This window comes from Lissotriton vulgaris, chromosome 5 (assembly GCF_964263255.1).
Source record: "Lissotriton vulgaris chromosome 5, aLisVul1.2, whole genome shotgun sequence".
NCBI lineage: Eukaryota > Metazoa > Chordata > Amphibia > Caudata > Salamandridae > Lissotriton > Lissotriton vulgaris.
Window position 1 is genome coordinate 323623289 of NC_141693.1, and position 16458 is coordinate 323639746.

At 41.7% G+C, this 16458-nt stretch overlaps 1 protein-coding gene across 1 annotated transcript in view; it reads left to right on the top strand.

Moving 5' to 3' along the window:
* Positions 1-16458, top strand: part of LOC147710814 (histone-lysine N-methyltransferase PRDM16-like) — a 101392-nt gene that overhangs the window by 69160 nt on the left and 15774 nt on the right. Inside the window, exons 10-13 of the mRNA XM_086921557.1 lie at positions 2077-2246; positions 4870-5044; positions 13608-13847; positions 15981-16179. Of these exons, the coding sequence (XP_086777683.1) occupies positions 2077-2246; positions 4870-5044; positions 13608-13847; positions 15981-16179 (784 nt within the window). The remainder of the gene's footprint in view (positions 1-2076; positions 2247-4869; positions 5045-13607; positions 13848-15980; positions 16180-16458) is intronic.

The window sequence follows — 16458 nt, forward strand, 5'->3', positions numbered from 1 at the left end:
AGACATCTGTGTGAAATGTCAAGCATAGTTTTCGTACTGAAACGGTACCCTTCCTGTACAAAATTCTCTGCTTTGGCATAATTTACCACTTTGTGTGAGTGCTGTACAGTGCAACACACAATCAAGTTGGAAGAGTTTTGAGAAAATAAACCTTTTCACAAACTTCACCTCTGCCTTGAGGAGGTGTGAATGTTTGGCACAAACCTTAGTCTATCAATATTAGTAGATATTTATTTTCTTCCAAACCCATTGGTGGCTGCATGAAAATACAAATGTACCATATGTGGCATGCCCCACTGATACAAAGCATAGCACTACTTTGCTTTAATGTTCAACTACTTTGCAATGCAAATCAGGATTTTAGTTGGAAAGTAAATCCCACTACAACACTTTGCACCACTTTTGCTTCACTTTTTTGAGGCATTCTGGTGCAAAGTCTCAGTAAATTTTCCCATGCTTTTCTGCATTTCAGTTGAAGAAAAGTAGAGGAATGCTTAGGCTTTCTTGCATTCCATTTACTCTCAATTTAAGGTTTAGATGATTTATACAGTAATTTATTGCAAGGTCTTGAGTCATAGATATACATTGTTATTAACACTAAAGTAACTTGTGTAGTTCAATGGTTTTTGATTGATTTATTGATTGTTGCATGGTGTAAACCATTTGTATGGTGTCTGCAGCATGTTTCGCGGGAAACATCCTTTACACCGCGGATGTTTCAACGCAGTGCTGTTACGACGCGTCCTTTACAACGCAAGTCGTAACCACGACTTGCGCTGGAGGGCGCTACAGGATTAAGAATAGTATATTTACTATTCCAACACCTTACCTAGTGTCCACGGGGACTGGTGTTAGAATAGTAAATTATACTATTCTCGATCAGCGCCCCCAACGCAAGTCGTTCTCACGACTTGCGTTGTAAAAGACGCGTTGTAACAGCACGCGTTGTGACGGTACGTGTCGTAACGTCATACATCCATGTTTCGCAGTACTATTCCCAAGTATTAATGAGCATGGTACTGACGAGTGGCACTGGTAGAGTTGGTGGTGCTTGTGGGTATTACAGGTGTATGTAGAAAAGAGTACACATTAAGATAAAATGTATGTTGATGTATCAAAAAAGGATGGTTAAGGAAAATTGAATGGTTGGTTTGTAGTAGCTCATCAGTCCTGGGTTGCTTGATGTCTTTAGGTTGGCCACGTGTAGTGACTGGCCTTTAACAAGCTATTCTCACACTGTTTTGCTGAGCAATCCTATGCTTGGAGAAGTGTGGCTCACTGGTTAGAGCAGGCAGACCCTGAAGCAGAGGTCAGACCCGGGACCAGGGTTCAATTCCTGACGCGGCAGGGTCTTGAGCTCAAATGTCCATGGACTCGATAATTCTCGCTTCGGTGCCTGACCTAATCATGGGTTCACACTCTGCAACTCTGGGCATTAAGCTTGCTTAATCTCCACAACAGCCCCCCCGCGGCGGGATGCCTGGCTTTCACCATGGGGATGCCCTGTAGGGGCTATCTCACAGGGAAAAGCCAGGACGGGTTCCCAAGGCAAGCGCGGAGATACCCCTTCGGGGGTCGATTCTGGCGCTATATAAGAAACATAATAAGAAGAAGAAGAAGAAGAAGTAAAAGGTTCACCGGCTAGCATGAGTTTATGAAGTGGTTCATTCCATCTAAGGCCAGGCTCTTCACTTTGAATGTATGTCCTCTCAAACTGGAAAGTCAGTGGTCCAACAAATTCATAGCAATGACCTCATCCAGTTTTTACATAGTGGTAAGTGTTGCACTTTGTCTGTTTCTAAGAGAATTCCATTTTAGCAAATTATGAACATAAACACAGGGTGACTTGCCCAGGCTCATATCATTTTGCCAAGTATAGGAGTCCGAATCTAAACCCAGGTCTCCTGGTTCTTCATTGGCATGCTAAACCACCAGGCAACTGATCTACCAACTGATTCCCACCTTTTCCTTAAGTTTGTTCCAGGTTGTCCTTTTAGGTGATGATGCAGTGCGTATGTGTGTTGACCTCATGACACAGGATTTTTAACAGTGACGTGTTATTGCTGTCTATTTAAGGTGTAAATACTGTGACCGGTCGTTCAGCATCTCCTCAAATCTACAGCGGCACGTTCGAAACATACACAACAAGGAGAAACCCTTCAAATGCCACTTGTGTAACCGGTGTTTCGGGCAGCAGACGAACCTAGACCGGCACCTTAAGAAGCACGAACACGAGAATGTTCCAGGTAGAAGAATTGATCATTACCGTTGTTTCCAAACAGCAACTGTGGGGGGAGGGGCAGAGGAAGAGGTAGGAGGGAAGAATGGCAACTTAGAAAAATCATAATGCAGTCTTAGAAAATCAAAATATGTTAAATGAGCAAATACCCTTCCTACTCCGAATGATTTATGTCAGTTAGACTATTGTGTATGTTTAATGTGTGCAAGGATGTCCAGCACAAGTTTGTTTTCCACAAAGCACCTTGGAATTTGACATTTTTTCAACCTATCAGAGCCTTCAACCCAAAAGTGAGCCTGCACATTTGCGACTAGCAATATGTCATTCGCAAATGTGTAGCTACACTTCCAGTGCACTGGGTCAGACTGAGAAAGAAAATAGGTTCGGGTACCAAATAAAACAGGCCCCCGTTAGCGAACAAATAGCTAAACACTGGCCAATAATTACAAATCGGGACAGCTTTGAATTTGATAAGACTCTGTAGGGATGTTTTGCAATGTATGGGAGACTGTATTCATACATGCTACAGGTAGTATTTGTGATAATATCATTAGCCATAAAATAGCCCACACAACTGACCTCTCTGACCAACTCTTGTGGCACTGCCAGATTGCCTGATAGGCCACTCCCACTCTGCAAGTGCAAGATGGAACTTGTGCACCTCAGGGAAGAGACAGGTATGCAGCACTAGTGAAATAATGCCTTATAGGGTCTGCATACAAAAAAGTAACTGCTTTACTGGTCATTGGCTTTCATGGCTTGCATGAACACTAATGGATGTATCCCTGCAGTGCAGGGAGTCACCTGTTCCCACATTCCTGCGGGCCGCCTTTCCCTTCAAGAGTCCATCACCAAGTCAGGACTTTCGCAGAGAATCACTGTATGAATGGCAGTCACGAACAGATCTGCGCCAGCCACACTCCTAAAATATGTGTGCCCACTGAGCAGTTTCTGCACACATTCTATTTTGCCCAGGCACAAATGCACCTTGTGAATTTACACATTCACAAAAGTCACTTTTTAACTACCTATACTAGGCCTAAAGCAGATCTTGATAACAAAAAGCCTGGAATACACAGCCCTGAGTGAGCACCTGAATTATTAGTAATATCTGCAAATCATTTTGAGTTCAGATTCAACAAATAATATGCTCAGAGCATGTTTATAGTATAGAAGTAAGTTTGACCAACCACAGAGAGAGGACAACATAATACAAAATGTAGATGTGTTACCCAATTTCCACAATTAGGCCCCTTGAGATATTTATTTGGGGGTACTCTGTCTGGCAAAAAATGCTCTTTCAAGTCTCCTTAGCAGCTAGGAATCAAATTTTGGAAATGCTTCTACTGTTTTAAAAAATAAAACACAAAGGTGGGTGAAGAATCTTTTTGATCCCTTAAAGTCACCAAACAGTGCTAAGAGATATCTAATGTAAGCCTAAAACGCGTGTGACTTTAGACATATGCATCATCCCAGCGAATGTTTTAACTGAACGGGAATTTGTAGAAGGCGCACAGTAGTCCAATATGTGGCCTGATGCAGACTCTAAGTTACCGCCGCCACATGACAATTCATTAGGGGCTAATGTTAAGATGGACAAATATGTTGAGATTTGAAAGTGAATGCCTTACAATAACCTGGCATAATGTGGTAATTTAATATATTCTCTGCTGAGTGTAGTAAGAAAAGGAGCATGACTTTATCACAATGAGATCCCGCTGCCACAGAGAGTTCCAACGGAACCTACATTAATAACATTTGCACATATTAACTAGTTTACTTATCACGGGTTGGGCTGTTAGGAGATTGGTCCCAGCCCCCGTTATTTTTCATAATTCAAATATTATGAAAACTACCCTTGTAAATTTTGTGCTGGAGTACCTGGACTCCATTAGGAGGGGGTCTTCTTTACTACTATATGTGACACACTAGTGCTAACTATCAGCTGTCCCTCTCCACTACATGTTATTTAATGCAGGATCCTATTCAAAAGTGGGCATCAACATAGGTCTAAGAATAAGTCTTACCTTTAGGCAATCTGAGTCGAGCCCAACCACCTATGATTCTGAAAGGCCATGAAAATTGAACCTTTCAAGCTTTTTTTGAAGCAGGCAAACTTGCAAAGGTGGTGTCTGAAAAATTGATTGTGGATAGAATTTCGCCACATCCTGCTAGACTCTAACTCGCAAATCGTCTACTATCTATACTAGTTTTAACTAACCATGTTGTGCAGCACTTCAAATTGACCAAAAGTGACACTCCAGAGTATTACAGAATTATGTAGGGAAAATAAAATGCATATGGCAGTCCCAAGGTAGAACTAAGTAGTCATGTATTTAGTACCTTCTGATGCCTCAAAACTCAAATAAAAAGCAAAAGGACATTTACAACTTCAATTTATCAAACACATGTTGGGTAAGCGTTGTCTTTAAAAGGAACTTGTCTGCATTTATTATTTTTTTGTACCCAAAGTCTGGTTTACCGGTATGAACATTTTGCACGTCAGCGCAGATCACTAGCGCCTGACAACTGGTTGATGGTGTTAATTTTCCTGAGCTCCCCGCAGAGTGTCCGAGATGATATTTCATTTGTTTGCCTGTTCCCCTTCTCGTTCCTCATTTCCTGTCTAGTGAGCCAGCACTCAGGAGTCATCACGAACCACCTCGGTACAAGCGCCTCCTCCCCCACCTCGGAATCCGAAAACCATGCACTTTTAGACGAGAAAGAAGACTCATACTTCTCGGAAATCAGAAACTTCATTGCAAACAGCGAGCTGAATCAAGCCTCAAGTTTAACAGACAAAAGGTAGGCAGAGTGTGTTTTTTGTTGTTTCTGCCAAGCATAAAGTTACAAGAGTTCAAAAGCAGACGCTAACAATCTGAAGATAAACCAGCAGAGCTGATGAAGTTCACATGCTTCACCAAAGAGAAAAATAATGAGCATGTGAGAGTGGAATGAATACGTGTTTTAGAATCTCATTTTGCTGCCTACTCCCACCATCTTTTCTATTGGCCACTTACCTTGTAACTCCCTCTCTCTGTGCACAGCACCCTCTTGTTTTGTAGCTAGGTTGGCACTCTATAAATGCCATACATGCAGAGAGAGATGGTGAGGCAAGGTCTATTATAAACTTAACCCAGGTGAGTTTATATCCAGTGCCTAATTTGTGCCGGTGGGCGGAGGTGGCAGAAAACTGCACTCATTTTGGGGACTGCAAACTATTTTTCATCATGTAATTTTGAACCAGAACAATAGAGAGAAAACAGAGGAAAGGGAAAACAATAAGAGAAAGCATGAATGAAAAAGAATTTGCAAGAGCGATATAAGCGACCATAAGTGTAGGCGGGTGATGGAGCCGGCATGAGGTGAATAAAGACTAGGCAGAACGGTATTTGACTATCCCAGCAACTGGAACCTCCAGTGACAGACTTTTAAAACAAAGTCTGCACTGATGAACTTAGGTTTATTGTTTTTGTTACAAATTATGCACTGCTTATTGCACCAGTAACATCTTCGTTGGAAAAGTGCTGATTATGAATATATTGTCTTCAACATGGATGCTTCTGTTGGGCAAGGAGTCAGGAATCCTGAACATACTTTCCCCCCGCAGTCTTGCCTTGCTTGAAGCCATAAGAGTGGCTTGAAGAGACCTCACGATGTTACACCCTGACTAAAGTTGCCCTGTCTGTGGGAAAAGGCCACAGACAAATGTAAATGTGAAGTGTGATAATGCACAATAGGTGAAAGTGATGGACAGCAAGGAAGCGGAAACGAAAAGACTCAAAGGCTCCTAGGGGGCTGTCATGATAAAGTTGGAGACTAGAGGCCATTTATGTCCTGGTTAAAAAAAAATTAAAAACGTAATCACACGCTTTGTACAGGTATGCACAAAAGTGGAATAAATGCATGCCACTGGTACTGGTATTTGGTTCTGTGATGTGGGTGTTATTTCTACATTTTTAAGTGTTCTGCTTTTGCTTTTACCACCGTCAGAAGCTGGTGTTCAATGTGAGTGCTTAACACAATTAGCCGCACACAACTGAGGTAGTTCCTGTTGAAACGTCCTCCGCAAGGGAAGATGAGGTTGGCCAGAAGTTCTGTTTTCTTTCGTCACTTTCTATGAATCCACAACATGGAAAGCGAAAACATATTGCGCAAACATCTAACAGACCTCGTAGGTCAGTCCTGGCTTTTATTGTTGTTACATGAGAGGTGTCTGAAACAATGTTTGTCTGCTGTGTTCAGACTGCATGCTGTAGCAGACTGTTCCTCCATCCATCCTTTGGGAGGCTGCGGTTTTCTCGTGCAAAGGCAAACCGCAGCCTCGAATGTGGGCTGCGAGTGTAGCGAGCCCGAGGGCCCAGCAATCCATTTCAGCCCCGGCCGCTAACCGAGAGCCTCTCAATCTGGCTTTGTGAGCGGCACAGGCCCAAACAGCTCGGGCATCATTAGCTCGCCTCGGACGGAAGGATATCAGAAGCCCGCCTGCCCAAGGCACAGACCCGGCTTTAATACCTGTCCAGCAGATTTACAGCGTGCGAAGGACAGAAATGACGTGTGCGTGCGTGCGTGCGCGCGCCAGCCGGGCAAGAGGAAGAGTCTTCATGAGGTTGAAATTAAGTGGTGGGACCACTGAAGGAAGGGGTGCCCATTAATCACCCTAATAGGACAGGCAATCCCCTCTCTAAATTCAATCATGCTGGGAGGACCCTGCCCTGGCTTGGCTTTCCCGTATTAAAGTCACACATGCAGTGGCCACAACAGAACTTTTTGGTATCATTATTATGATATTTTTTTTCGCAAACATTCCTGTAGCGAAAGAGGTGAAAATCCTACGCCTTTCTTAAGCAGCCGAGCTCTCAGGGAAATAGAACCCAGACATATGGTTGGTCTGCCAGCCGGCCAGACATATTTACGCCCTTCTGTTTTTTTTTATGAGCCAGTCGCCTAGGCACGTGCTGTGGTCGGTACTGAGACTCACTGGTTATAATATCCTCGTCCCAGGAAGGGGAGATGTTGCTTCCCCTCGTTAGAGTCTCTCTTGAGTAGAAACAGCACCTGTCTAGTCCGGAGATGTGTTTTGTGATGTATTTGAGGGAAATTGCCCTTAGTTTGTCTTCCTTTGCTCTTGAAACATTTCTAAACTGAAGAGGGAATATTTAAGACTTGACCGTGCGTTAATATGAATACCTCGTTAGAGCAACCCAAACTTGTTGTGAGTAGCAGCTCACATAGTGAAATCGCAGGAGACACTTCTATAAAATTCCAACTTCCTTGCTTTGAGAAAGAAGAGGTGCCTTTAGATACAATTTTTGTACTTTTGGAAAGCTAGAGACCCCTTTTATTCCCAATAAGATCGGTATCCACCATTCCACTTCCACATATGGACAGGGTACCCGAACCATAGTCACTGTCTGTTCCTTTACACGCGTCGCCACTACTCCTGATCCATTCAAATTGATATGTTCGGGAAATTCATTGAAGTTTCCGCACGACAACATGTTTGGTGCTACATTAAAACAAATAAAATATTATAACACGTCTTTATTCCTTATAACAGGATAATGATTAGGGTCTGTAAGTAAAATAGCAAAGAATTCTTGATGAATGGCAGAATTTCCCCCTAGTAACAGATGGAGAGCAAGAAAAAGTTGAAAATGAGCCATTGGGGTAAATGTATTCAAGGTCGGGCCTATGGATGTGACTAACCAAAGGTAGCGGAAGTGAACCACATTTGCCCATCTTGTAGAGTCTTGACTTAGCCTGTGGAAAAATGCCATGGGTATCCAAGTCTGATCAGACATGAAAGTACAGCGTACCTCTAAATAAAAGGCATAGTGGAGATGCAATGCAAAGGCTGTCAATAAATTGCTGGGTTCTAGTATCTTTGAGAATGACTTGGGTGTAAAAATCGACAGACACCTCGTCTGAAAAGTCATTGGGATTCTACAACAAAGGAAAATTAAGGACACTGGTCGACGGCAACTGGAATGGTAAGTAGAATGGAGACAAAGATAGGGGGCCTGAATATCAAAAGAAAGAGGAAATCTCGGAGCGTGGAAATAAGTCTACATTTGTCCAAGTGTTGCTCTTCTGAATTCACAGACCTCTGAAAGGTGTGCATTGAAATCTATGAGCCTCCTTAGATATGGAGGTGTAAACGTCCTTTCCAAGTGCCAAAGCCGGGTGGATTCTCTACTTACAACATTCCATCGGTTTAGGCTTCGTTATGTAATATGTTTTGCATTTTTATTTCCAATTCCCACAGGGATAAGATTTTCTTTTGGAGAAACCACTTTCCTTCACTCACGTGAAATATAGACGAAATATGGGGAAGTGTGGTTCCTTTCACATCTTCACGCTAGAAGCACTTTCCTTATACAGATCTTGTCAATACCAGCATAATTCTGCATTTTTGGCTGTTCCCATTATTTCGCATGGCCAATACCACCTTCTGAGAATCCCAAACACCCATTTACTTTCCTTTTCTGCATCTCTAAACTTGACTTGCTCATGCAAAAACGTTTACAATTGTGAACTTTAATGCATGTGTGAGCAGATTTCCAAATAGAAATCCTGATTCAGCAAACCAGGCTCTTCTGTTTCTATAAATCCTATTTATTCCTTTAGTAGAAACTTTGTCACTCCAGCACTTAATGATTTCAAATATTGTGTATTGGTATAGCCACTTTCAGAAACTGTGTTCAATTTTGGTCACTCCAAAAGAAATAAAAATGGTCTGACTTGAGAAAATACAGAGTAGGGCAAGACTACTGAGTGCAGGTCTGAACGTGGGCATGATAGCTAGTGTATATTTATGGAGATAATACAGTAGGAAGAAATTGCATATTTCAGATATTACATATAAATGCAAGTAGGTCAGTGGTGGCTGCCATTTATTTAGAGTAGTGAGGTGGGCAAAATACGAGTGGTACTAAAATAAAAAATAAAAATGGCACTTATCTTTCTGACTTGCCACATGACGTCCTCGCTCGGGTGTTTTCTCTCCTCGAAGCTCTAGAACCAGGAAACTGCACTACCCATTCCTGGCGCTGCTACCATGCTAAGCATGAGAGAAGCGTCAGGATTGGAGGGAGCGGCGCCTCTCAGTGTGACCATGGAGGCCTGCACTTTCTCTAACCCAGCTGTTTAAGACAGGTAGGTTACAGAAGTTGAAAATGCGCATGTTTGGCTGGCCATCACAACGGTCGGCCAAAGGGACATGCTTACTTTAAACAAGTGCCTAGCTCCCTGCTGCCAGTCAGCAGCAATTGCCCCGCCCCATCCTGACACTCGGTTCAGGACGGGTTACCGAAAAATAAAATAGTAATAAATAAACGTAATTACCATTTTATTTTTCAGCTGCTCTGGGGCATTTTTTTTTAGCGGGGCGACATTCCTCCGCTCTCATGGAGGAGCTGCTCCTCAGGGTGGTTAAAGTTATTAAAAATAATATATTGTTTTTTTCTGTTAATTACAAAAGATAACTGCCAAAGCAGCCTCCCAGTTGAGGGATCTAGAAAGTCGTCCCTCCAAGATTTTAAACTTTACTCAATCAAAGTTAGGAGCTTCTTATTATTAATAAGAATACATTGGGTCTCCCTTCATATTGTGTGGCCAAAAGGTTTTATTTGACTTTGGATTTTGGCTATTGTTAGTTGAAATTTGTAGGGCACACTAGTGCTACTTGTTTTTTCTGTAGCGATCAACTTTTTGCGAGTGGTTGCTGACGGGAGCAAGCATACTTGTTGAATGGTGAAAGTGTAAATGTGTACACACTGTATGGGAAGGACTGGGTGTCATACGCGAGGTTCTTATTAGTGGCCAGAACCGTACAGACTGATGGTGCACATAGCTGTGCATACATTTGGAACAGGAGTTCTCGGGTACGTTCTTTCCTCCTCTGACCTGTTATCTCAGATTGGTCCTGATGAAGGATGTTGGGCTAGAAGGTGTGAATATTACTGAACTTAACTGTACCCATTTTATCATGTGCAGAAGGATCAAATGGCTAGCCTATCCTACTGGAATGCCCAAAGTGAGCAGCATTAAAAAAAATATAGCCTGTCTATATGGTGCTGCATACCCACCTACTGCTGGTTCCAAGCCCTATCATCTACAGGTTTTAGTGTTATCCAGTTAAATGGTACTCAATTTACCGACCTTCATGTTTGTCTTGTCGGAACCTCTTTAGATTTGTGCAGCTGATGCTAACCCACTGAGCTACCTCGCTGGCTATTATTAGCACTGGAGCTGCGCGTGATTGGACAATGACTAAATCAGAGGAAATACTTATCTAAAAAGTAGTCGACGAGCTGTGGGGCGGAAGCTGTCCTGGCCCCGGCTTCATGTTTCTTCCAACTCAGTCCCCAGAGGGAAAGGTGCCCATTCCCTTCACATGCCCTCCAAAAAAGAAAACAAAGCCGCTCGGGCCTGGCGGAGATTTCCCTGTTCCCACACACTCTAAACACCACAGACAGGCTTGGCTATCTCCAAAACAAAATTTGGACACGAAGTTTGTTTTCTGTCTGTCTGAGTGGGAAGATAAATGAGGTTTTCCTAACTGTTGACAGCACGAGCAGTGTAATTATGGACCAATAGACCCCAACGCGCGCAGTTTAGATAAGGGAGAATGTTAATGTCCGCCCTGCAATCTGTTTCTGGAACCTGTTCTGGACATCAGCTCTGACAGAAAAGATATGTATACAAAAAATAGAAACCCAGCATGTCTGCAATGAGCCACCGTACCAAGTGCAAGAATGTTTAGCCCTATAAGCGACCTGACATTTTCTATCTCCCCTTACATCCGTACAGCTTAAAAAGAATTATTATTCTGCCTATTTTGATGGTGCCCCCTGTTGGCTGCCACTGCACAAAGTTACTTATACCGTGTGTAATTGTTGGGTCGCTTTTACCGCTGCACTGTGAGTTCTCTAAAGCAGCAGTACTTTCCACACTGTCTTTTGCTATGTGCCTAGAAGCTGCCCAGGCCTGACAAATATCTGGCTCTGTCCCTGACCCACCTCCACCTGTCTTTAGACAGAAATGTGCTGGTTCGAAATTTGTACATTTCCTATAATGCTTCCATGCTAATATTCTTCACACTTCTTACTTCATTGACTAGAAAACAAAATGGTGGGGGCCGAAGCGCAAGCCTGAATGTGTGGCCCATACTCATTGTTGACTTCACAAGCATTTGAACGCCAGCCTCCAAGCTGCCTCTGTTCCTCATCATCATATGCTGCGAATTGCGGCTTTTAACGCAACAGGAACGGTTTACATGTTTCCAAGATGGCAGTAACCATCACATGTGGTTGTACACACCTAAAGACATCAAAAGCATCATACGTGTGCCCAGTTTGGACCAGTGGTAATTTTGTGTAGAGCATCCATCTGTGAGTCTAATCTGAACTTGTCAATCACGCAAGAAGCATTTTAGAATCAACTGGTCTTATGATCATGCATCAGGTTAGAGCTAAGTTGCTAACGTAAGGTGGTTGAGACACACCTCTTATGCTCAACCTGATTTTATTTGTCCTGAATGGCTACTTTAATTTCACACTGTGTGCGACCTGCAGATCCATCAAGCGTCTGGGTACCGTCTCCATTGATAAATGCGCTATACAAATGAACATAAAATTTGTTTATGGTTAAGTTTTCACTAGGTAACCTGCAATCAGTGTTATTCATTGTATTAAATATTTGGAACTTCTGAATTAATGGTTTTTGTGAATTATGTTGCCTTCATTTAATTTAACTTACAGCAAATTAAATATTTGTTGCCGATATGCGCTTCAGCCAATGATGAGATGCCACAGAGGGCCTTCGCACGTCTTCAATAAACATAATACATATACATCTGAACAGTACAGAACTTTCCTAGTTTGTGGCAATGAGCCACTTCACAAATGAGATTTCCTCATACCCAATGAGATGAAACATAAGACTCGCCAACACAAACTTACAAGGTCATGTCTGAGCAACAGTAAATAAATAAATTTTCTATATAATAAATGCATTTTGTGGATTCACATTCAGTGCCTGGAAAACTCTGACATGTAACTGTGTTGAAGTCTTCAAAGTCCACCTCTGTTAGTGACAATACAGAAGTAGTAACACACACGCATGCGCGCACACGTGCATGTCACTTTGTTAATGGCAAAAATCTGCCACAGTGCCGCAGTATAGTGCAATACCATGAGCACCACTAGAGAGGGAAGGTGGAGAAGCATATGAACTTGATCTTTGGCCATATATTTCAGAAACCCTATCTCCTCTGGTCAATCTATGCTGTTGCTGCCTCTAATGGCGTTGTACCCTGAATGCACTTGGGTGTCAATCTGGCATGCTAGAAATGCATCGTTTACATATCTTTGCTGTTAAAACAGATTTCCAGTAGTTTGCTTCACCCATAACATAATATAGAGATTCATAGCATTACATCAAATGCCCAGGTGTGCCCGTGTTGTTCCTCTTGGCACCTATCAATTCCTAGGCAGTTATGCCCTTTTCTAAGGCAACTAATGGCAGAGTTGGGGGAGGTTGCGAAGCAGCCTGGAGTTGTATAAAAAAAGAGAGAGGAGACTTGATAAGTAAACAAGCTTTGGCATTTCCTGGAGGAAATTGGAGACCTTCTTTTACAAGCAGAAAAATCAGACGAGGAACCCTCAGTTTCCTGGCATAATTGATCCACTGGGAGGATCAAATTTGAGCATTTATGTTAGAAGAAATCGATCAAAACTTGGCAAAGTAAACACACATGCGACGTGTTTAGGTTCAATGACAAGGCCCAGAGCCCAGAAAGAATCCTCCTTTGCATCCCACTATGCTTAAATGGGAAAATCAACGCTTACATGGAGTGTGATACATAATCCGCAGGGCTTCCTGGGGACAGACTGATGTGTGCTGCTGTCACTTAGCACCCAGCGTGCTCTCCTGGCTTCAGATCAATCTTTGACAAGGACAATTTGCATAGGGGTGTTTTTTAAAGATGGCTTCATTCCAGGGTGAAATACTCGATGCAAGCTGCAGGAGATATGTGAAGATTACAAAAAGAGAGGTGTATATTTTTTCTTGTTCGTTGCATTGCATAGGCATTTCTATTTAAGTTTACTCACTATAACATGAGTTATTTGGTTTGGGGGACACAAGATAAACCTGCAGCTTGAAGGCCTAGTGGAATTGTACATTTTAAATCAATTGGAGATTTTTCAATAACAATAGCTAACATTTTTATCACTGAATTGGGTAATGACAATAATTATTCTTCAAGCGGCATTTGAAAATTAATATGTGGTGTTTTATATAGAAACTAGCAATATTAAGGATTCATAATATATATATTTTTTTCCTATCTGATGTATTTTAGGCCAGATGGACAGGACATTGATAGCAATTCCCAATGTCACAGCTTAGCAAATCGAAAATCAGTAGACATTGATGAGGAAGATGATGATGACCTGGAAGAGGAGTATGAAGACAGCAGTCTGACGGGAAAGTCACAGGACGAGACAGCGTCGCCCACAGCAGAGGCCCAAGGAACCTTTGAGGAAGATGATGAAGACGAAGAGCCCGCATCACTTTCCATGAGCTTTGACCATACCCGAAGGTTGGTGGCATTGCAACCCTTAACAGGCAGTCTCACCTTTTCTTAGTCTGATGTCTTTTGCTTTGTAACCATGATGACATCTTGAATTAATAGACACTGCCTTACACCCTTACAAAGATGCATGGTTAAACCCAATCTTTCAGCGATTGGTGTTTCAAGTTTTCTCATTTTATTATGCATGCTTCTGATATATTTAACCACAAATCTGTTAAAGTTAACCACTTATCAATTCATTCAAAACATCTGATACATCTACCATTTCTTCTTCTTGGCTGTACCACACAAAATGAAACAAAATTCCTTTATCATCCTGAATTTTTAAGCAGTTTTACATAGTCTACTGGTGATCACAGGTGGCAATAGATCAGAGTTGGAGCAGCTGGTCCTGAGGCAAAGCTGATAGACTCTGCTTTGCCCCATGTTAATAGCTCACTGCAAGTGCTGGGCCAATATATATATTGCAAACCAGCACTCAAATCCAGTTTGAGGGTTGAAGGATCCCGTTTCAACCAGATTTCATTTTCTTCTTGTGCTGGCAGAAAGTAGGCTGTCCTGCTTTGAAGTCAGACATGCAAATCCGCCCTCAGCTATAACTCCTCCCACACAATAACTCCACTAGTAAATACCAAGCTTCCCCCAACAACCACAACAAATGGTGTGAGTTCCAGAAAGCAATAGGTGCTTCTCATGCTTCTTTTCTCAAGCGCAGCTGCCAGGGAAGGACACGTGGTGGTCAGCGTGTCACGAAGCACTCAGTGGTCAATATGGCCCATCATAATGCCACATTCCAAGATCTCAAGCTAAGCATGGTTACAATGTCTATGTGTGTTATGAATATAAACTACATAAGGGGTTTAGTTTCTTACATCAAAATGTAGAGATATCACAGAATTTGAAAAGCTTTTTTATGTTGTCAGTGAGAAAGTCAATAAACTCTAAAAGCAGTCTATTGAGTGATAACAGCCCACCTTTTTTAAATTTATTATTGGAAAAAAAGCCAGAGTTCAGAGTCAAAACATAGCCTAAAAGCACAACTCCTTTTATTTCAGTAAAATAAAAAAAACACACCCATTCTATGTGGTGAAAACAAAAAAATAAGCAGCCATACAGAAGAGGAATTTTGTGTACATGCAACATTAAAAGTGTACGTCATGCGTTTCTTTACAATGTTAATTTATTTTGATTGTGTAGTGTATCGTGTCCATTTACCTAGGTGCAGTTTTTTTAATTGAGCATTTGATAGATTAAAAGTATGGCGAAAGATTTTCTCTTCAGTGAGAATTTCATCAATTATATAAATGATTCCTCTCGATAGAGTTACCATGGCTTACATCACTCTTGGTTGGCACTGACATCTTCATTGCACTGTCAGGTTATGAGGTTTGACTGATAACCCATTATATTTTAAGATCTTATGTTTTGGTTCTCAGAGACAAATTCAGGAAACGTTTATCTTAAGTCACTCAGTTATGAGACCCTAAGTAAAAAATTCAGAACTGGCATAGAGGCTGTCCAGCTGACATGCACAGCTTATTAGCATCTATATTTCCACCCAGTGGAAGAAATTCGAAACTCTCTAAGTGGAAAAAATGCAGTATAAATAACATGAATATGTAAGAGGATTCCTCATGAGAACTCCACACACTAAATGCAAACCCTTCAACTATAACCATCAAGTAAAAGCAATGTCAAATTCCATACTTTCGCTGTAACTTTTCCTAAAAAGAATTTATGCATATTGACAACATAGAAATTTCTGCTTGGCCTACATAAAAGAAAAAAAGTATTTTAAAAAATAAATATTCAGCATATTCCAAACAAAAACACTTTCATTATTAATAGTATGGCACTTAATAATTTTAACATTTAATATCCGTAACTATTGATTCATTAGCGATTATTTCCTGCATCATTTCCATTTGTCGTTCACCCTTTCGGCTCTTGTATTTTGTGTGTGCTTTCTTTTCGTGCTGTGCATGCATGTGGTTTGTGTGAGAAAACACCATTGGCTTGTGCATGCAGGCACCAATTTAGCAAAAACAAAGTATTGGCTAGTTTGTGTAAAAAAAAAATCGAATAAAAGCCAGATAAGCTAACAACAGGTCACCCCCCTTCCCCTGGTCATTGGTACAGGTGTATTGAGGAGGAGGAGGAGGAGGAGGAAGAGGAGGAAGAAGCCGGCTTGTTAGATTTGGAGCAGATTCCGAATTTTGGGAAGGGTCTGGATCTTCGAAAAGCAGCCGAGGAAGCTTTTGAAGTTAAAGATGTGTTTAATTCCACCTTAGACTCTGAGGCATTAAAAGAGACTCTGTACAGGCAGGCTAAAAGCCAGGTACGTAAATCATGGCACGCCTGATCCAGTTTGCTTCAAAATGTAGTAAGGGCTGCAAAAACGGCTTCTTGTATGCGTATGAGTTGGGAGACAAAAGTATGGTAACATTTCCATAAGAGAATGCTGCTGCCAGTCACTTTGCATGGTAAAATAGTGCCATGGTGATGAAGCATTGATCACCAGAAAAAGCTAACCTATTTCTTATGATTATGCATAGGTCCAAGTGGGACAACGTTTTGATAAACTTATCAGAATAAACACAAACTATGTAACTTAATT